This window comes from Bos grunniens, chromosome 25 (assembly GCF_055505025.1).
Source record: "Bos grunniens cultivar Pamir isolate PY7600 chromosome 25, Bosgru_T2T1.0, whole genome shotgun sequence".
NCBI lineage: Eukaryota > Metazoa > Chordata > Mammalia > Artiodactyla > Bovidae > Bos > Bos grunniens.
Window position 1 is genome coordinate 9,115,609 of NC_141189.1, and position 21,250 is coordinate 9,136,858.

General features: G+C 38.9%; 1 protein-coding gene and 1 long non-coding RNA gene across 4 annotated transcripts in view; both read right to left on the reverse strand.

Moving 5' to 3' along the window:
- Positions 1 to 21,250, reverse strand: part of BAZ1B (bromodomain adjacent to zinc finger domain 1B) — a 56,305-nt gene that overhangs the window by 32,884 nt on the left and 2,171 nt on the right. Inside the window, exons 2-6 of one of the 2 annotated variants that reach the window (XM_086374524.1) lie at positions 12,305 to 12,421; positions 9,805 to 9,949; positions 6,123 to 6,324; positions 2,803 to 2,924; positions 618 to 815 (exon numbers count right to left, since the gene is read on the reverse strand). In XM_086374524.1, the coding sequence (XP_086230650.1) occupies positions 618 to 815; positions 2,803 to 2,924; positions 6,123 to 6,324; positions 9,805 to 9,949; positions 12,305 to 12,421 (784 nt within the window). Of the gene's footprint in view, positions 1 to 617; positions 816 to 2,802; positions 2,925 to 6,122; positions 6,325 to 9,804; positions 9,950 to 11,196; positions 11,327 to 12,304; positions 12,422 to 21,250 lie in introns of those variants that run through there. The other variant, XM_086374525.1, reaches the window with a different exon arrangement.
- LOC147344974 (uncharacterized) lies at positions 13,728 to 14,950 on the reverse strand. 2 transcript variants are annotated; one of them, XR_015154424.1, is made up of 2 exons: positions 14,815 to 14,950; positions 13,728 to 13,760 (listed from the first exon to the last, which is right to left on the reverse strand). It is a non-coding gene; the product is annotated as an uncharacterized LOC147344974 (long non-coding RNA). The 2 variants fall into 2 exon arrangements; XR_015154425.1 differs by lacking the exon at positions 14,815 to 14,950 and adding an exon at positions 14,189 to 14,326.

The following is a 21,250-nucleotide window of genomic DNA, read 5'->3' on the forward strand; positions in this document are numbered from 1 at the left end:
GAAACCCTGAGATGGAAAAGGCAATAAGAAATCCAAGGCCAATGTCTTAGCTTCTGTCGTTTACTTTCTGCTGGTTCTAATTAGACTAGTCTCAGTTTTCCCATCTGGAAAGTAAGATTAATACAGATATACCATATAACTTCATCAGAATATTGTGAAAACCCAGTGAGATAAATAAAGGGAAAAAAAAAACAGAGGGGAATGTTAGATTTTCTACTAATTCTTTTCAAAGATGTTAGTATATTTGACCTTATCTGACAATACAAATATCAGCTTTCATTTTTAGCAATCAATTTTCAAAATATTTTCAACACCATACCTCATTCCAAGAAAGATCTGAGACAAAAAAGCACATGCATGTAATGTTTCTTTGTTTTAATTATGCAATCACAGTAAAAATAAGTCACATTAGAAGAGGAGATATTCAATGCAACCTCTCTCCTACCAACCCCATTATCACCACCTATATGAAACAGATACATGTGAAAAAATTTTGAATTCATTATTTAAAATTAGAGTTTAAAATCTACTGTAAATCTAATCCTATTGGAGCCATCAGAAAAAATAAATTCATTTAACAGTGTCCTATCCTTCTGTCCAAAATTAAGGTGCCTTACCTTGTATGGATCAAGCAGAAAGTCACTGAATTTGCTAGGCAGGGAGTATTTCTTCACTAATTCATCTTCTACCACCCAAGGCGCATTTTCACCAGTACCAGCCCGTAACGCATTGTGCCGTATAAAGTATCGAAGTATCTCCTTATTTGGTGGGCGTTCTGTACGAATCAAGCTGTCTGCTGGCACATTACTGATGATCTAGATTAACAAAGAAAAATAACTCATTACTGGGGTCAAAAGCAATTTACCAATGAGAACAAAGATCTATACTTTCTCCAGAGAACTCCTAATTCCACCTATACAATAGGGTTATCACCTTTTTCAGAGACAGAAGGTTAATATATCTCAATTTGTCAACATGTATCAAAGTCTGAAAAATGCGTCTATCCATTGCCCACAGTTCCTCTTATTAAGAACTTAGAAATAAATGGAGAGTCATCATCAACTGCTTACAAAAGGCAGGGGGTGGGGAGGAAGGGAAAATACATAAAGGTATATCCATAAAGGACTCATGTTTCAAATTAAAATATCCACATAGACACTATGCAGACAACGGGGCAAAGAGTTTCTCAACCAGGACAGTTATAGAATCATCCAGGGTGCTATTACAATGCAAATGCTTGGGCCTCATCCCAAAGCTACTGAATCAGAAGAATTTGTGGTGGTGAAGTCTGGAAATCTGCATTTTTAATAAACTCCCTTGGTGACTATCATACGTACTTAACAACCTGAGAATACTGTTTTGGAAGAAAATTTAATGATACTCATACAGTAAATGAAAAAAGCAAGTTACAAAATATTATATACAGAATAGTCCCATTTTTGAGAGTCATTTAAAGACTAACCACCCATTAACCACATCTATATTCACCAATGATCATCTCTAAGTATGGGATCAGAGATATCTTTTTTCTTATTTGTATTTTCTATTTTTCTATAAAACCATATTTCACAGTAAACCATACTTACTACATGTAAACCAAACTATTTACAATCATTAATCAGAAAACAAACGTTAATTAGGGAAGTGATTGAGACTTGCTAGCAATGTTTTAACAACCCACCTTGCTGAATGGGACATAAAACATTTAGTAAAATAAATTGTATTTAACACCCAATTTTAAAATATAAAGAAATCCTGATAATGCAATTAAGTCTTCAGATCACTATCTATAAAACAAACGATTCAAAATGAAATAAGACTTGTCAACTTTTTGACGTGGGGAAAAGAAACAACACTCTAAAAGAGGCTTTCTCAGGCCTCAGCTCCTTCTTCTATTAAAAAAACCAGTGTATAGCTGCCTTCCACACCTAGCTGCCCCAAAACTTTCTAATAAGATTTTATATGTACAGAAATACCAGTACCTGAAAGCCACATGCCATGTTTCATGAAATCTAAGATGTTATTAATGAAAGAAAGACACATTATGCACCACAAAGAAAAAAATTATTGCCAACTGATATTAAGATACATCCTGATTCCAAAAGATACAAACGGCTATATATAAAATAGGTAAAGTCCTAATGTATAGCACAGGAAATTGTATTAAGTATCTTTTAATAAACTACAATGAAAAAGAATATACATATATATATGTGTAACTGAATCACTCTGCTGTACACCAGAAACTAACACAACACTGTAAATCAACTATACTTCCATTAAAAAAAAAAGGATACATCCTGATTCTGGGCATGTAAAAATATGGAAATTGAACATCTCAGCATCAGTACTACATAGTACTAAGTTACTTAAACGGTATTTACCATTTTAGATGATTAGCTCCACAGATTCCTTGTAAAAGCACTGGTTAGAGTTAACTCAGTTTTTGAGCTTATTTTATTACAAATAGCTCTACTTTTAATTGGGAAGAGCTATTTCCTCAGAAGTCCAAAACCACTGGAAACAGATTATTATTTTTTTCAGACAACTGACTTTGAAGCTCAAACGCAAATTACTCTTACACTCTAATAATTCCTATTAGAAAGGAAAAAGCATGTGCTCTCCTAGGAAAGAAAATTCAATTTAACTTAAAGTCATAATTACGAAGACCAGAAAACCACTCAGAATTTGTTGTAGAAACAAATTCATTCACACAGCACATCTATGAGCAAACTAGCTCTTGGGCCCTTCCTCACACAGCATTCACTCTGTGTAAGAGGCTCAATACAAAGCGCCACTAACCTTGTCCTCATCCTGCAGCTTCACATCGTACTTGTGGGGCAGAAACTTTGGAGGAGCCCATTTCCTCTCTCCTTTTTTTAATGAAGTAGGAAGTTTTCGTGGAGATCTGCGTGCTCTGTCATCTAGTCAAATAAACAGAAAATTAGTGGAAAAAAAAAGTAATTCTTTTAATTCTGCCCATTCATTCATTAACAATAACTTTACCAAACACGTACTCTGCAACCAGGCACCGAGTGATGGGACCCAAACATAAACTGTAAAGCCTTTACCTCAACTAGCTAAAGTCTATGGGAGAAGTCAGTAATAATTACAAGGAGGAAAATACTATAATAGAGGTTGGTATAGGAAATTACTACAGGGAGAAAAATACTCAAAAAGAGAGAAGTATGAATTTAGCCTGGAAGATAGGCAGAGAAGACCTAGAAAGAACATGACCTGTTCAGAGACTACAAATAATGAGATACGAGTGAATATGATCTACATTATAATTTTTTTTAAACAAATCAGATTACAGGACTTCCCTGGTGGTCCAGTGGTTAAGATTCCAGGGGGCACAGGTTCAATCCCTGGTCAGGAAGCTAAGATCCCACATGCCACCTAGTATGGCCAAAAAAAAAGAAATTAGCCTAAAGAGGTAAGTAGAGGTTTATAAATTATAATGAACCTTGCACAACACTTAAATAGATTGGAATTTGTCTTACGGGCATAGGGAAACAAAGGATTTTTGATCTAACTAACCAGATGTACATTTTGGAAAGAGAACTAATGTGAAAAATTAAGAAGAGGAAAAAGACACTTTCAGCAGTCAGAAAATGAATAAAATGGGAAGGTGAGACTGAAGACAGGAAATCAGAAGATATAATCGTAAACATCTGAATTTATGTATCAGGAATGGTGAAGCAATCAGCTGAGACGACAGACCTGGAAACCAACTAGATGTGGGAGATGCTAAAGGCTTCCCAGTGTTCTGCCTTAGAAACCAAGCAGATGTGTTGAAAAATGAAAAGGAGACAGAACAAAATCATATGAAAACAAACAAAATCTAAAGGACAGCAGTGGGGAGAGGAAGCAAACAGAAAAATGGTGGGAGAAAGAGGAGACCCTGATATTAAATAAACTAAAAATGAGAGTGACCAGCAGTGTAAAATATGAAAGTAAATAAAGCACACTAAGAAGCAAGCAGTGGATCTGGCCGTCAGGGGTCACCTAAAACCCGACTAGGGACAGTTTCAGGAGTAAAGAAGCACGAGTTAATTAACACGTGAGGATAAACTCATGGTCCAAAAGCGGCGACAACACTCTCAAGAACTTTGGCTTGAGTGAGTCAGTCAGAAAGAGAACAGGGTCCAGGAAAAGGACGTTTTGCTTTTGGGAAATGGGACTTCATTTATAAGTTGAGAATAACCATTCAAGAGCACTGCAGTGCAGAATAATAAAGTTAACCCAATCCTGAGAAAGCAGGAAGGAATGGAATTCAGAGCAGGTATTGTGACCAAGAGGAAGGACAGTTCTTTTCTGATAGAGGAACACAGAAATTCGTAACAGTGAGGTTAAGAATACAAAGCTGAAAAGTTCCTGCCTAATACATTTCCCCCCATAAAGTAGAAGGAAGACTACCTTGTAAGAAAACATTTTGAATACTGGAATTTGTCTATCATATTTCTGTGGAAATGCAAAACATTCAGAGTACATTGTAACATTCTTTGGCCCGCCTACTTCGGCCACCTGATGTGAAGAACTGACTCATCTGAAAAGACCCTGATGCTGCGAAAGATTGAGGGCAGGAGGAGAAGGGGACGACAGGATGAGATGGCTGGATGGCATCACCGACTCAATGGACATGAGTTTGGGTAAACTCCGGGAGTTGGCGATGGACAGGGAGGCCTGGCATGCTGCAGTCCATGGGGTCGCAAAGAGTCAGACACGACCAAGCGACTGAACTGAACTGAGCCCGCCTACCATTCTTTCCAAAGACTAGCAATAACATTATATCCCAAAACTGAAACCTAAACTAAGGCATGTAACATCCTAAAAAAGAAGCCAAAGTCTAAAACTAGGAGTTCCTAAGTACACAATGCTTAAGGAATAAAGCTAACAGCTGTAACACATTAGTGGTATTCTGATGATCTGATTCTGTGATCTTTTATTTTTGGCCTAGCTTGGAGGGATCTCAGTTCCCCCGATCAGGGATCAAACCACTGCCTCCTGTGGTGGAAGCACAGAGTCCTAACCATTGGACCATCAGGGAAGTCCCTTTCAATGATCTGATTCTAGTAGTGTTAGAGGACGTATCATCAGTCAACACTTAACCAAAACACTTTTCAACCTCAAGTCTTGGGTATGTAAATAAAACTTCAGTATCAAAAAGAAGGAAAAGAGAAACTGAAAAACACTGATATCAGCATTAATAATACAGAGTGAAAAAATTGAAGCATCAACAACTGAGGTGGACTCATTACAACAGTCTCAGAAGTTTCCTTGGGACAAGAAAAGGACACCCCTTTAAAACCATCTGCACACGCCCAAAACATAAGGAGACACAAAACAGAATGGAAGCATACAGCATATGCTCTAATAAAATGCTCTAATTCAAACTTCATAAGTTACATAATGAGGTAAAATGTGATCCTCTGACAGTCAAGAGGAAGAAGCTCAACATACTCAAACCCTGTCAGTACTCATATATAGAAGAAATCTATTCCAGTTAAATTCCTAACTGACACAGATTTTTTTAAAAGGGGGGAGGAAAACCTCAGAGGATAAATAATTTTCCCAATGTGTAATGTCTCAATTCTTCAACTTTCAAAACATTATGTTAGGTCTCCAGGTCCCTACTTTTAGACACCATAGTGCTTCAGAATTCTGGCAGTTCCCATCTGAGAAGGAATGTGAGTTACAGATAACAGACAAAAGGAAGTACCTCAAAACCATTGCACTGGCTTGCAATGTGAAGAAGAAACAGGGATTAGAATTTATCCCTCCTACTCAGATCACCCCACTTCCAAGCCTATACAGATAATTCCAACTTAAAGAGAAAAAGAAGGCAAACCTTCTTTCCCATCTTGAGTAGCTTGATATGTGCACACAGATTTCTAAGCAACTAGAGGAAATGACTTCCAAATCCCTTAATTGTGAAAGGAGATTTAAATCCTGAGTGACAGTATAGGTATGTTTTCCAAAGCATAAACAAACAAAAGCACGTCTATCTAACAACAAAATTCAATTACAAACTGAGTTGCTAGAGAACTCAAAAAAGATTTGTGCATAATAAAATAAACAGAGTAGCATAGCTCAATGAGGAAAGACAGTATCATACATACTAATACTCTCTCTCCTTCCTTCTTCTTCTTTCCCAACTGCCTCCTTCTTCTGATGGTCCTGAGCAATTTGGCTAGAATTCTCTTTGTCGCTTGAGGGAGAGTCACAGGAGCCATCAGATTTCTTCTCAGTGGCTTCTTCATCTACTTTCTCCAAAGGATGAATCTTAACAATCCTCACTTTGAGCATTTTTTCCTTCCCAACCTATAAGAAAAGATAGGAGAGAGTCAAAGATAATAATTAAGAACTATAAACCTAAAGGTAACGGTGATACGCATTCCACATCACCTGACCAAAAAAGTACACAAAAACTCTAAAGGAGCCAAGTACAGTGATTTTTTTTCCAACCTTATTTCCCAGACCTCTAGTTTGAAATAGGACATCTTAAAAAAATAAAATGATCACCATCTAGTTCATAATTCATGTACCAACGTATTAAGGCCAAACCGTAACTACTATACAAACCTGATACGTGTAAATAAAGTTCAAGAATTTCCATTTTCTAAAAAAATAAATTACATACGGATATCCAATTATTCCAGAACCATTTATTGAAGACTATCTTTTCTTCACTTTAATTACCTTTCCACCTCTATCAAAACTCAGCAGACTGTATGTGTGTGTGCCCACGCACGCATGCGTGTGCATATGTGTCTATTTCTGGATGCTGTTCTGTCCCACTGATATATCTGCCTATAATTATACCAAATTATACCATCTTAATAAGGTTCAAAACCAGAGAGCATCAGGATTCTACTTTTGCTGTTCTTTTTCAAAGTTGTTCTGGCTAGATTCTTTGCATTACAATCACTCTGAAATTTTTTATCCAATCTGACAATCTCTATCTTTTAATTGAAGCTTTAAAATATTTATCTCTGGAGAAGGAAATGGCCACCCACTTCAGTATTCCTGCCTGGAAAATCCCACGGATGGAGGAGCCTGGTGGTCTACAGCCCACTGGGTTGCAAAGAGTTGGACACGACTCAGCAACTTTCACCTTAGAACATTTATGTTACATACAATTATAGATATGGTTGGAGAAGGCAATGGCAACCCACTCCAGTACTCTTGCCTGGAAAATCCCATGGACGGAGGAACCTGGTAGGCTGCAGTCCATGGGGTCGCGAAGAGTCGGACATGACTGAGCGACTTCACTTTCACTTTTCACTTTCATGCATTGGAGAAGGAAATGGCAACCCACTCCAGTGTTCTTGCCTGGAAAATCCCAGGGACAGCAGAGCCTGGTGGGCTGCTGTCTATAGGTTCGCACAGAGTCGGACACAACTGAAGCGATTTAGCAGCAGTAGCAGCAGCATAGATATGGTTACATATTTTCTATTTAGTTTCATCAAAACTAAAAATGTCTGCTCTTCTAAAGACACTGTTAAGTAAATCAAAATACAAGTCCTAGATTGGAACAAAAAAAGCATATATATAGCAAAGGATTTGTATCCAGAAAATACAAATAAGTCTCACAACTTAAAAACAAGAAAATAATCCAATTTAAATTAAATTTTAATTTTAAAATGGAGGAAGATTTGAACAGACATTTCACCAAAGGAAACACAAATAAAAGGTAACAACAAGCAGAAAAGGTGCTCAACATTATCAGTTACTAAAAGAGAAAATACTCAAGAATAAAAACCCTAGTCAAAGGGCATATTGTATTCAATAATGCCAAAGCAGTTACCGAAATAGTTAGCAATGGATGAGCAGCTCCACAGTCTTGTCAAAACTTGGCATTATTTTAACTTTTCTTTATTCACTAATCAGATGTGTATAAAATGATCTCACTGTGGTTTCCATTTGACTTTCTGGATTCCTGATGAATATAAACGTCTTCTCATACGTTCACAGACACACCTCTCTCCCTCTTCTGGAACTCCTCCTCCTCCACCTTGCAGTATTTTCCTTTCACCACTCCAAGTCCATCTCAGTCTTCTCGACCTTGCTCTGTGCTTAAACAGGCTGATCTTAATGAACTATATCAAAGGGCTCCTTTCTCCCTAGGTTTTGAGGAGTTCAACCCATGGGGAGCATAAGCAGAAAATCACAGGGTGAAAGAAAGCTGACACCAGGGTGACACTGGCATCTCCTGACTATCAGCCTCAGCAGGCTGACTGCTTCTCGCTATACCAAAGCACTTTTCTACAATTACATCATTCTCTCCTAGTTCCAGTAACCTTCCCTTCCCCTCATTTACTTGGAGTTTAGAAGCAGTAAAGCCTCTCCACTATTGACTGCCATGAGGTACTTAACCTTTCCTTGTTGGTTTTCCTTGACTTAGATCAGACTGTGATCTGAAGTTTCTTTTTCAAACTCAATTCAATTACACCATTTGAATAATACCATCTGTTTCCTGCCAGAACACTGAATGATATAAAGTGTGTGATTAAAACCCAATGATGATTCCACAGACATTACAAATATAAAAAGTAGCTGGGAGATACAGGGAGTCAAAGTAAACTGAGGAAAGAACAAGAACTTTGGAACCAGACAAGGACTTACTGGCTACTGCTGGGTTAACCTAAGCCATCACCCTCCTCCTTTTCTCCCTCCTTCTGAGGCTTCAAAAAAAGGCAGAAAAAAAAAAGGGAGTATTCACTTTCTTAGCCCCCTTGTGGCTGAAGATGGTTATGTAAGCCATGGTATAGTCAATAACATGTAAAGATAAAAGGGAATGGGGAAGAATATGCTTCTGATAAAGATTTTCTTACTATGCTTAGACAAGCATTTGCTTGCTCTGAGTAGTCACAATTTTACAATCAAGAGGCAACGAAAATAAGGACAAAACCAAACACACCAAGAACAGAACAGAAAGGCACAAGGACAGCCTCTACACCAAACTTGGAATTGCCCGCTTCTAAGACTTATTATGTGAGATAATCAACTGTCTTCACTGGTTAAGCTGATGCTGCCCAAAACGGCTGTCCCCCAGGTGTTCATATCATCACATCCTGGAGGTGTTAGAACTGCCAACTCTCAGGTCCTACCCTAGATCCTCCATGTAAAGTCTCAGGGGACAGGGCCCAAGAATGCATATTCATAAACCCTCAAAGTAATTTTATTTAGGCTAAACTTTGAGAAGTCCTGGCCACTGTCAGTCAGCTATTTCATTACATACTAGTACACTGTATCAACCTGAACAAGCTATTTAAACATCTAAGCCTGTTTACCGCCTCAGCCTTTCTGTGCAGATTCTATAAGATATTATATAAAGCAACCAGCCCAGTATCCAGTACATATAGAACTTCAACAAATGAATCTTATTTTAAACTTTCAAAGGACTATGTAGGGATTGCTTTAGTGTTATGTAAATAGTTTACCTATGACTTTAGTAAACCCTTTAGTAATAGTAATAGTCACCCTACCTATTTACTTCAGTGATAGTTATCCTCTAGTAATGGGCTGGAAAATTAAACAAACTTATACAGAAAGAAGTCAACTCAACCACTGTTGTAGGGAAATGGAAATCTTTTGCCTTAGATTCCATAGATTTGGACTAAAAATAGCTGAGTCTTTTACATAGTTCTAAAACTTAGTGATTAAAATACTTAAATGTTTAAAAATATATTTGATACTATTACGTAAAGGGGACTTCAATATTACTCACAAAGAAATAATGTTGTCATCTGGTTAGTGAATCAAATCACATTAAAAAAATAAGTAAAAACAGGCGCTCACCTCAAAGTCACACTCTTCTCCCACTGCGTATTTGGTCATGATCTCCAACCAAGCAGTATCCACTAGCTTCTCTAAGGAGGCTGTGTTATGGTGAACCATTTCCAGGACAAGTTTCTCATACCAGGCAGGGAACTCCTCCTTCAAACTAAACAAACAAGTCATCAGTTTCCAAGAAAATGCGGAAAAGACTATCCAGAGAGTTATTCGGGTCAACTGAAAAAGTCCTTTAGCACATACAGGCAAGGCACTGGAAAATACAAAGATTATTCATAGAAGTAAATATAAACACCTCACCCTGTCCTCTGCAGCCAGGCACAGACTATCCTTCAAGTGTCACCTTCTTCACTAAATCTCGTGGAGTTTTCCCCAGCAACTCTAAGTTAGTCTTGCTAACCTCTGAATTCCCACTGTACTTTATTTCTTTGTGTGAAGGAGAGCAATTTATTTTCATCAATTCTCTGATCTGTTCCTAACAGCTGTCCACCTGATTGTCTTTGGGTTATCCAGGTACATCATCATATTACAAGCAACAATAACTGATCTCCCCCTTACTACTCTTTATTTTCTTTATTTGCTATAGGTTAATGGTTATCATCTGTCATTCGAAGAGAACTTTTATACACCCAAAAACACATCCAGAAGGTAGCATTATCTTTATTTTGTAAACAGCAAATTGTACATGTTTTTACAGTACAAACGATTGTGCCTAGGCACTGTGATGAATTTTAGCATAAATCAAACATGACACCTGCCCTCTAGTTTACAGGCTACTATAGGTGTCAGCAACAGCCTATGAGCCAACTCCACCCTGCTACCAGTACTTTTTTTGGTAAATAAAATTTTATTGGCACCTAGTCACTCCCATTCATTTATGGTATTATCAATAGCTCTTTTCACTGTACAACATCAAAGTTGAATAGTTGAGACAGAGACCATATGGCCCACAAACCCTAAAATATATTAACTGGCACTTTACAGAAAAGGCAGGCCAACCCGGAGTCTAGTACACTAAAAAGGTATAAACATAAATAACGCTAATTCAAAACGGAACAACGTCAGTGACCCAAGCAAAGAAACAGGCACCAGGTTAACAGACTTGACTAATTATTAATCAGTGATGGAGCCATTACTAGAGCCCAGGTCTCAAGTGAAGATAGTGCTCTGTTACACAGGCAAAAGAGCAGAATGGTATTCATTACTAAACTGTATGCTCTCTGTTTATATACTATTAAGAGAAGTCAATGAGAAGTCCACAGAAAACGTTTTTACTCTGAATTTCCAAAAGGGTATTGTTTCTCTATAATAACTATAAATAGTTGTCTCACTGTATCTCACTGTTCGCTGAACCCGTGGTAGGCAAGGTGTGATGAGGGAAGCTGGAAGAAAACTTACGGAACCATAGGAACCACAGACATGTTTATTTTCTCCGGGTTGGCACAGCAGCCGTGAGGCAGCCGTTCTGACCTAGTGGACGTGGCCATAATGAAGCTGCAAGGGCTTTTCACGTGGAGCTTATATACGTTTACAGAACAAAGTGGCCTGTGCCCAAGCAGGGACCCATCGTGATGCGCATGCGCAGTGCTGTAAGTATTACTCTCAGCTGTTACAGAACCATGTATTTACAAACCGTGGGGTGAGAGCGAGAGAGCCTGACTACCACCACCTTGGCTACTTTGCGCTTTCTCTACACAGAGCATAATCTTTAAAAATTATGAATCAGGGACTTCCCTGGTGGTCCAGTGGCTAAGACTCTGAGCTCCCAGTGCAGGGGGCCCAGGTTCGATCCCTGGTCAGGGAGCTAGATCCCACATGCTACAACTAAGACCCAGAGCAGCCAAATAATAAAATTAAAAAAATAAAAAATTATGAATCCCCATACTGTACACCTGAAACATATAAAACTGCATATCAACTATATTTCATTTTCAAAAAAAAAGTAGTGTTTTATCATCCCTAGTTCCTACTTATTTTTGCAAGCATCTGTTGTCTAAATTCTGAGTATTTTCTTTGAAAGGATACCCAAATACACCCTTTGAACACACACAGAATTTTTTAAGATACCTCATTTAACCATCCCACTCAGGTAAACTATCTTCAAACTGTGTATTTATTTTCAATAGCTGCTATAAATACTGTCTTAAATTTCAAATGACCACAAAATACAGAAAATCCTTTGCTAATTCGCTGCCTCTGTATTACTTCTAGATTATATCAGCTTCCTTTGCTTAGAACCACATTCCCAGAGTATTTATAAGGGAAAAGTATACAGCAAGAATATTCAAAAGCCTGGTACATACCTAAGTTAAGTGTACGCACAACTGTATATCCCACATACTGTGTTACTCACAAAATGACAAGAGGCAAGACACCAGTACATCAATACAATGCATTCCAATTTACGCCCCATAAACTTAAATACAAATACGGTTTTGTGGTTAACAGTCCCCTTTTCCTCATCATGTGAAGACAGCGTTAGAAGGGCAGTGCTTCTCCTACTTACAGTTCAGCAACCTCCTGCTCCTCCTCCCAGGCCTCCTTGTGCGTGAGCTGACTGCTCCCGGTACTCTTACACGTCCAGATGCGCTCACTGTATCTTTCCAAGCGGGCTTCATACTCTCTGTGAGCAGTGGCTCAGGAAAACGATACTCAAGCAACAGACAGACTAATCCACAAACTACTTATCATACATGGAAAAAACCACAGTATCCTCTCTGTAATGCATAGCATAAACTGAAGTCAAGAGTTTTCAGCTGGCAAATCCAAGCAAGATGATTAACACTATTCACCCAAATTTCACTTCACAAGACTCCCACAGAACTAAGAATTATAAGAAAAGAATTAAGGCAAAATAAAACCCAAGAGATAAGGAATAAGAATCTAAGGTATGTGAAATTCACAACTCAAATGAAAGAATCAGTTCCACAGTAAGATAAAATGGCTACACCAGTTTCCCAGGCAGTTGGGAATAATAACCCTGTACACACGGTCATGATCCATTTACTAATAATCTTCCAGTCTACCTTGGAAACACTTCTTGATTCTCTTGGGTTTAAAAAATAAATACCATAAAATCCTAAAAATAATTCTGGCATAGTAGCACCCCACTCCAGTACTCTTGCCTGGAGAATCCCACGGATGGAGGAGCCTGGTGGGCTGCCGTCTATGGGGTCGCACAGAGTCGGACACGACTGAAGAGACTTAGCAGCAGCAGCAGTATGTATCCAGAGTTATGTTATCTCCAGTAACACCACGTTCACAAGTCATTTACCAGTACTTAGTCCATCTTTGTGAGGGAGAGGGAGGAAGAGATCATCCAACTAGTGCCTGTACATGGGAACTTTCCACACCACCCCAACTGGAGTTCATTATCAGCCAGCCACATTCCAATTCAAATGACAGGCAACTAATTTACTTTTATGCACAGGAGAAGATGCTATGCAGGAAAACTGACACCACAACTAGAGAATTAACTGCCAATCTCTGTACTTTCCAAGTGACAGTTTCTATATTGGTTGAAATAAAAAGTATTTAAACAGCTCCTCTTGTAATATTACTGAACAACTAAACAAATAATTCATTTTTAATATAAAGGAGATTCTTGGTCTTCTAGGGCTATTATGAGTTAAAAGAAAAATGACAGGGATAAATCCACAAATAATCCAAAACTGTAGTTTTAGTCAATAAATAAGTACCTTCTCTCACTGTATCATTCTCTGGATCTGCCAAAAACAAAACGTCTCTTTTTCCTCAGGGGGGTGATGATAATATTTAAATGATTAAACTATTAAAACAGAGTACCAGTGAAAACCAGGAGTCAGACTTCCATAGAGCCCTATGCAAATCCAATCACTGAAAATTTATAAAATCCTATGGTGAAAATGGACTAGCATGGCTTCCATAGGGACAGTAGTAAATCACCAACAAAATGGGTTTGTTTTCTGTTTCTCTATTTGCACCTGGGGAGGGGAGGTAAAATAAAAACAATCAGTAAGTGGATTTATTTAAACATTCAAAAAGCTTAATAACATTCTAATACATCATTCGTCTACACTGAAGAAATGTACTGCACCATCAGAGAGAATATGAGATTAACAAATATATCCTAAAGAGAAAGCATTACGTTTTTATTAGTTACTTTCAATAGTTGGAATAACGTGCCAAGTCCATTCTCCTCAGACTAAAACCCATATGGCCAATAGGACTGCTACCACCCAGATGCCTCAGTGATTCCTCAAATACAACTTTTTCTAAACTCTCACTACCCCTCCACTCCTGCTCAAACGTGCTCTTTAACAGATACTCCCAATCTCACTGAATGGTCCAAGTCAGAACTCAGGGACTCATCCTAACCTCTTGAGCCCCCTTACTGTAACCACTTACATACTTTTCAGTTCAGTTCTTTCTCTCCCATAACAGAGCCATTCTCCAAATCCAGCTTCTGATCCTCATTTCTCAAGCACTCATAATATTTTAAAACATTTAACTGGCCTCACTGGTAATCTTCTTCTCAGGTCCTTTGTGCTTCTCACGCTCACATCCTTTTTCTCCCCAGTCTCATTTGCTTTTAAACCCATTTCTTCTGATTTAAAAATCTCACTTGCCCTCAGGCCCCTTGAAATGCAAACATGTTACAACGGGAAAAATACTCTGACCCCCCCACAGAACTGAAAACCTCTTATCAAGATTTTATTGGGTTTTATTTTCTAAGATTTTTATTTTCAGAAGGAAAAAAAAAAGGAAACTAGTTTCAAACAATATATATTCAAATAGCAAATACTGATTGATTATGGTTTTTCAAATACAGTAATGACAGTCCCTTCTACCCTGATACAAGTCTTTCCCACCCGCCTTTGAAAATCTTTATCAGTACAGCATTCTCCTTCTGGGTGGCCTCATCCACTCCCATTAACTTCAATTACTATCTACAAATGCTAATAACTTCTATCAGCAGCTCAGTCCCCTCTCTCTGAACTCCAGGCCCATATATAGATATATACTAGCAACACATACATCTCCATTTGGAGAGCCTCAGCAATTCAACGTAAGAATGTCCAAACTAAACACTTCATGACTCCACAGTCAAAATAAACAACTGATCCTCTTCTAGGTGAAACCCCACATCTCAGACTGTGACTCAAACCCAATTACATTGCAGATGGGACTTGAACCCAGTTTCCCTGCTGAAGTCGCACACCTGGTCTCAAGACTTAATGAAGCTCAGGTTCTTTAGTATCAGCACAGAAGGAATTCAGCAAGAAGCAAAGCTATAGGCAAGAAGTAGATTTATTAACACAGAACACTTGTGAAGGATGCAAGCAGTCAGGCTCTGCCCTAAGACCTAAATGGGAAAGCAGGTTTATTTAGGGAGACACACACTCCACAGAGTGGGGCCATCTCAGAAGCTGAGAGGCCCTGAAATACGGGATGGTTAGTTTTTAATGGTTTGGGTAAATTCATAGGCAGTAGTAGGAAGATTATTCCAATTATTTTGGGGAGAGATCAGAGAGAGAGAGATCAGTCACTCAGTTGTGTCCGACTCTTTGCAACCCCACGAAACGCAGCACGCCAGGCCTCCCTGTCCATCACCAACTCCTGGAGTTCACTCAGACTCAAGTCCATCGAGTCAGTGATGCCATCCAGCCATCTCATCCTCTGTCATCCCCTTCTCCTCCTGCCCCCAATCCCTCCCAGCATCAGAGTCTTTTCCAATGAGTCAATTCTTCGCATGAGGTGGCCAAAGTACTGGAGTTTCAGCTTTAGCATCATTCCTTCCAAAGAAATCCCAAGGCTGATCTCCTTTAGAATGGACTGGTTGGATCTCCTTGCAGTCCAAGGGACTCTCAAGAGTCTTCTCCAACACCACAGTTCAAAAGCATCAATTCTTCGGCGCTCAGCCTTCTTCACAGTCCAACTCTCACATCCACACATGACCACAGGAAAAACCATAGCCTTGACTAGACGGACCTTTGTTGGCAAAGTAATGTCTCTGCTTTTGAATATGCTATCTAGGTTGGTCTTAACTTTCCTTCCAAGGAGTAAGTGTCTTTTAATTTCATGGCTGCAGTCACCATCTGCAGTGATTTTGGAGCCCAGAAAAATAAACTCTGACACTGGTTCCACTATTATATATTAATTATATATTCCACTATTATATATTAATATATTCCCCATCTATTTCGCATGAAGTGATGGGACCGGATGCCATGATCTTCGTTTTCTGAATATTGAGCTTTAAGCCAACTTTTTCACTCTCCACTTTCACCTTTATCAAGAGGCTTCTTAGTTCCTCTTTACTTTCTGCCATAAGGGTGGTGTCATCTGCATATCTGAGGTTATTGACATTTCTCCTGGCAATCTGGATTCCAGCTTGTGCTTCTTCCAGCCCAGCGTTTCTCATGATGTACTCTGCATTGAAGTTAAATAAACAGGGTGACAATATACAGCCTTGACGAACTCCTTTTCCTATTTGGAACCAGTCTGTTGTTCCACGTCCAGTTCTAACTGTTGCTTCCTGACCTGCATACAGATTTCTCAAGAGGCAGGTCAGGTGGTCTGATATTCCCATCTCTTTCAGAATTTTCCACAGTTTATTGTGATCCACACAGTCAAAGGCTTTGGCATAGTCAACAAAGCAGAAATAGATGTTTTTCTGGAACTCTCTTGCTTTTTCCATGATCCAGCGGATATTGGCAATTTGATCTCTGTTTCCTCTGCCTTTTCTAAAACCAGCTTGAACTTCAGGAAGTTCACGGTTCACATATTGCTGAAGCCTGGCTTGGAGAATTTTGAGCATTACTTTACTAGCGTGCGAGATGAGTGCAATTGTGCGGTAGTTTGAGCATTCTTTGGCATTGCCTTTCTTTGGGATTGGAATGAAAACTGACTTTTTCCAGTCCTGTGGCCACTGCTGAGTTTTCCAAATTTGCTGGCATACTGCGTACAGCACTTTCACAGTTAGTCCATTCTATTTTGGGGAAGGGGCAGGCATTTCCAAGAACTGGGCCACCACCCACTTTCTGGCCTTTTATGGCTCAGCCTCCAAAAGGTCTTGGTGCCTGTGGGAGTCATTTACCATATGCTAAAGTATTACAAAGAGTATATATAATGAGATTCAAGGTTACTGGAAGTCCAGGCTTCTGCCACCTTGGGCCTATTTGGTTCTAACCACTTTATGTCCTCAGGGGATATGTCTTTTAAGGGTTGGCCAGGGCCACCCTCTTCCAGTCTCATAGGGTCCTCTATGTCACAGTCAAAGCTAGGGTTATTCCAGTAGTCATGTATGGATGTGAGAGTTGGACTATAAAGAAAGCTGAGCGCCAAAGAATTGATGTTTTTGAACTGTGGTGTTGGAGAAGACTCTTCAGAGTCTTGGACTGCAAGGAGAGCAAACCAGTCCATTCTAAAGGAAATCAGTCCTGAATATTCATTGGAAGGACTGATGCTGAAGCAAAACTCCAATACTTTGGCCACCTGATGCGAAGAACTGACTCAATGGAAAAGACCCTGATGCTAGGAAAGACTGAAGGCAGGAGGAGAAGGGGACAAGGGAGGATGAGATGGTTGGATGACATCACCGACTCGATGGACATGAGTTTGAGCAACCTCCAGCAGTTGGTGATGGACAGGGAAGCCTGTGCTGCAGTCCACGGGGTCGCAAAGAGAGAGACACGACTGAGTGATTGAACTGAACTGATGTCACAGGACACCACTAACCAAATGATAACCAAAACATAACCTGACTCCTCCTCAATCAATCACCAAATCCTGACAAATCTACTTATTTCAGAAATTCACAAACTGTACTTCTCTCCACTTCAAGGGCTAGTGAATTTATTCAGACAGCTGTTGTCTATCTAGTGCTGAGATGACTTAATCACCGGTTTAGTTGCCACTGGTCTCGAGGCTACAGACCCATTCTTAACCATTCTCAACGCTGCACCCACAGTAATCTTCCTAATCTAAAATCCTGCTTCTTTGCTTTTCAAATTCTTTTAACAGCCTCCACTAAATTTAAGGCAAAGTCCAAATTCCTGTCTACCGCACAGCCCCATTTGTGTACCTCATCACTGCCTCTCGCTCCTACTTTCTCACTCCAGCCATATGAAGCTGATTTCTATTTCTCAAAAGCGGGAATTCCCTGGTGTCCAGCGGTCAGGACTCAGTGAGTTTCATGCAATTTGCCCAGGTTCCACAAGTGCAACGGCACAAAAAAATAAAAGGTTTTAACATTTTTTTAGTAATTATTTTTTTTTTCAAAATCAAGAACCATCAAACTCACAAGCTCTTCAAAAGATGTAGACCTCTTCTTCATCTAACTGTTTTTTTTTTTTTGCTGCGCCATCCGTCCTGTGTAGGATCTTAGTTCCCTGACCAGGGATTGAACCCATGTCCCCTTAAGTGGAAGCACAGAATCTCAACCACTGGATCTCCAGGGAAGTCCCCATCTAACTCCTAGCCATCCTTTAGATCTCAACTTAAAAATAACTTTCCCCAGGAAACATTTCCTTAACCCTAAAATGTGGCAGACAGTACTATTCTTTCCAAATATCCACTCCAATCCATAAGAGGATTTTATCAATACATCTCCACCCACTACCACGTGGCTTGAAACGCCTCCTGGGAAGAGGAAAGTACATCACCCCGCCATCACCACCTTGGGTCTGACCACATGACTTGCTTTGACAAATAGATGGAACAGAGGCCACCTCCAGGAAGAAGCTTAAAAACCCATCAGTTTCCTGTTGTTTTTTCTGCCACCAGAAAAAGATGCTGCAGATAAGGGACCGCTCCTTCAGCCTGAATCTTGGAAAATAAGAAAAACGTCTCTTTCCATTTTTTCACCCATTTTCCTTTTTTTCAAATGTGGCCACTAGAAAAAATTTAATTACATGTGGCTCACATCACATTGGGGCTTCCCTTGTAGGTCAGTTGGTAAAGAACGTGCCTATAATGCAGGAGACCCAGGTTCAATTCCCGGGTCAGGGATCCCCTGGAGAAGGAAATGGCAACCCACACCAGTATTCTTGCCTGGAGAATCCTGTGGACAGAGGAGTCTGGCCGGCTACAGTCCATGGGGTCAGAAGAGTCAGACACGACTTAGCGACCAAACACCACCACCACCACATCACACTGGACAGCTGCCAAGTCGCTTCAGTTGTGTCTGACTCTGTGTGATACCATAGACTGCAGCCCACCAGGCTCCCCCATCCCTGGATTCTCCAGGCAAGAACACTGGAGTCGGCTGCCATTGCCTTCTCCCCATAGGACAGCAGTACAATCCTAATGCTTATTATTTAGGAATGAAGTTCCTCTGACAACACAATTTTTAATTGACTAGTTATTCAAATTAGATTAATTTTAAAAGTTTAAAACTGAAATTTCTACAACAACCCCTATCATGAGGTACTTTTAAGTTTATATAATTCTTTTCTAGTTATTCATTTGACTTATGTTTTGTTTTTTTTTTTTAAAAAAAAGGAGGGGGAAAAAAAAAAGCCTATCAGAAGGATATTGAGTCAGCTGCCTCTGAATCCTATTTCAGATTTTAGGTTACCAAAATAAGTCACTCACTCTCAAATAACCCCTCAGGGCAAATGCCAATTGAAGTTTTTATGTTCCAGCCACTGCTGTACTTATAATTGCAGACAAAATGTCAAAGCAATTCTCCAAAGGTTGTGTATGCTATAAATGATAAGATATTTTCAAATCCTAGACTAACTCATTATGTATCTCTCTTTTCAAGAGTTTAAGAGGTACCTCCTTACCACCATATGCTGCTTCTTTGTTCTCTTTAGCCTTTTAAGTATGGTTTCTTTCAACAAAGTACTTGATAGCCTGAAAGGAAGCGGCCCAGAAAAGTATGGAGGTTAAATAAGTATAACTATAACCCTAGGAGTTCTAAGTGAGAAGACAAAGCAGCAACACAAGGTTCGCTTTTTAGCCTGTTTTCTCTCTTTGGACCAGCCTGTCATTAAGTTAAAAATAACTCTAATCTGGTAATAACTTGTTAAAGAAATTAAATTATGAAAATCAACATACGAGTTCAGTATTCCAACTGTCCAATAAAATCCTGTCTTGCAACTACTATTTAACCCCAGCCCTTAAAATGCTTGTCATGTTTTTCTTGGCAAATTAAGTTATTCTTACCTAGAGCCAGAATAACTGTATATTCTAACAGCTTCTCCTAATTATACCATCTAAAATTTCTCATACTGATGCTACTAAGGTTATGAATTAGTTTCTAGGCTTTAGAAACTAGAGTAGTCAAAGCAATACAAAAAAAAAATAATAATAATAATAATCTACAGCAGGCTGCCTCCAGGTTCAGTTCCTCCCTAAAATCCATCTTGACTTAAATATAGTCAATGCAGACTTCTACTGTCAAACAATCAGATCAAGAAGCGATTCTGATAAAGTTAACTTTTCCAGGTAAGATCTAGGCGCTTGCCTGTAGTAGTACTCTCCTGGGAAGCAATGTGCCATAGATTTAAAGGTACAGTACAATAATCGTCAATATACAACCCAGTCATTAAATGTGTGTGCATCATTCACAATTATCCCTGTAAGTTTAATGAAGACATACAACAATGCCTTCAAGAACACAATGCTCACAGCTTTAAGTCAATAAAATACCATACAAATTTGCTACAGAACATACATGCAATCCAAAGGGAGGAATTAGGAGAAAATTAAAGTATGAAATCCTATTAAAAACATAATTGTAACTATAAACTTAAAACTGAAAAAACCAACACTTCAAATGCAGCAGTTACCCAACCACATCCTCATTCTCCTCTATGAAATCACTAATAGCCTAATAAAAAAATATGCCAACCAGCCAACCACACAGTACAATAGTTTAAAAACCATCCTCAAAGTACTTCCACTCGTACATTCCCAAGGGAGCAAGTTCTCCCCAATAGGTTAACACAATTTATGAACTCCTTTGTTAAAAGAGTTCTAAAAACTGGTAGGGGAGATTTTAAAGATGAAGAATTTTTATTAAATACACAACATTTTAAAAGTTACACGTATCAACGTATCAGTGTTCAACTGTCATCATTAAAAGAAACACTTCATATATACCATTATATTTCAACAATGTCAGTAAATGATACGAAGAAACCTAGGCTGCCAGTTCTAAGTTAGCTATCTACAGCCATTTTTTTTCTTAAACAGAGCTCAGGTCCTATTAGACTCAGAATGTGTCTCCTCCCTATTGCAGTTTCTTATACTTCACTAGAACCAGACGTGAAAATCAACATCCAGTAATATTCGTGTGAATAACCATCAACTGCTCAAAAGACATGTGAAAAGGATATAGTATATTTCCACAAGTAGTTTTTTACTTCACTGATGTTTTGGGATGTTATTTAAAAAAAAAAAAAATTCCGGCACTTTTAGAATAATGCTGTGTTTGGGAGAGCTGGAGCACTTCTCCAAAACA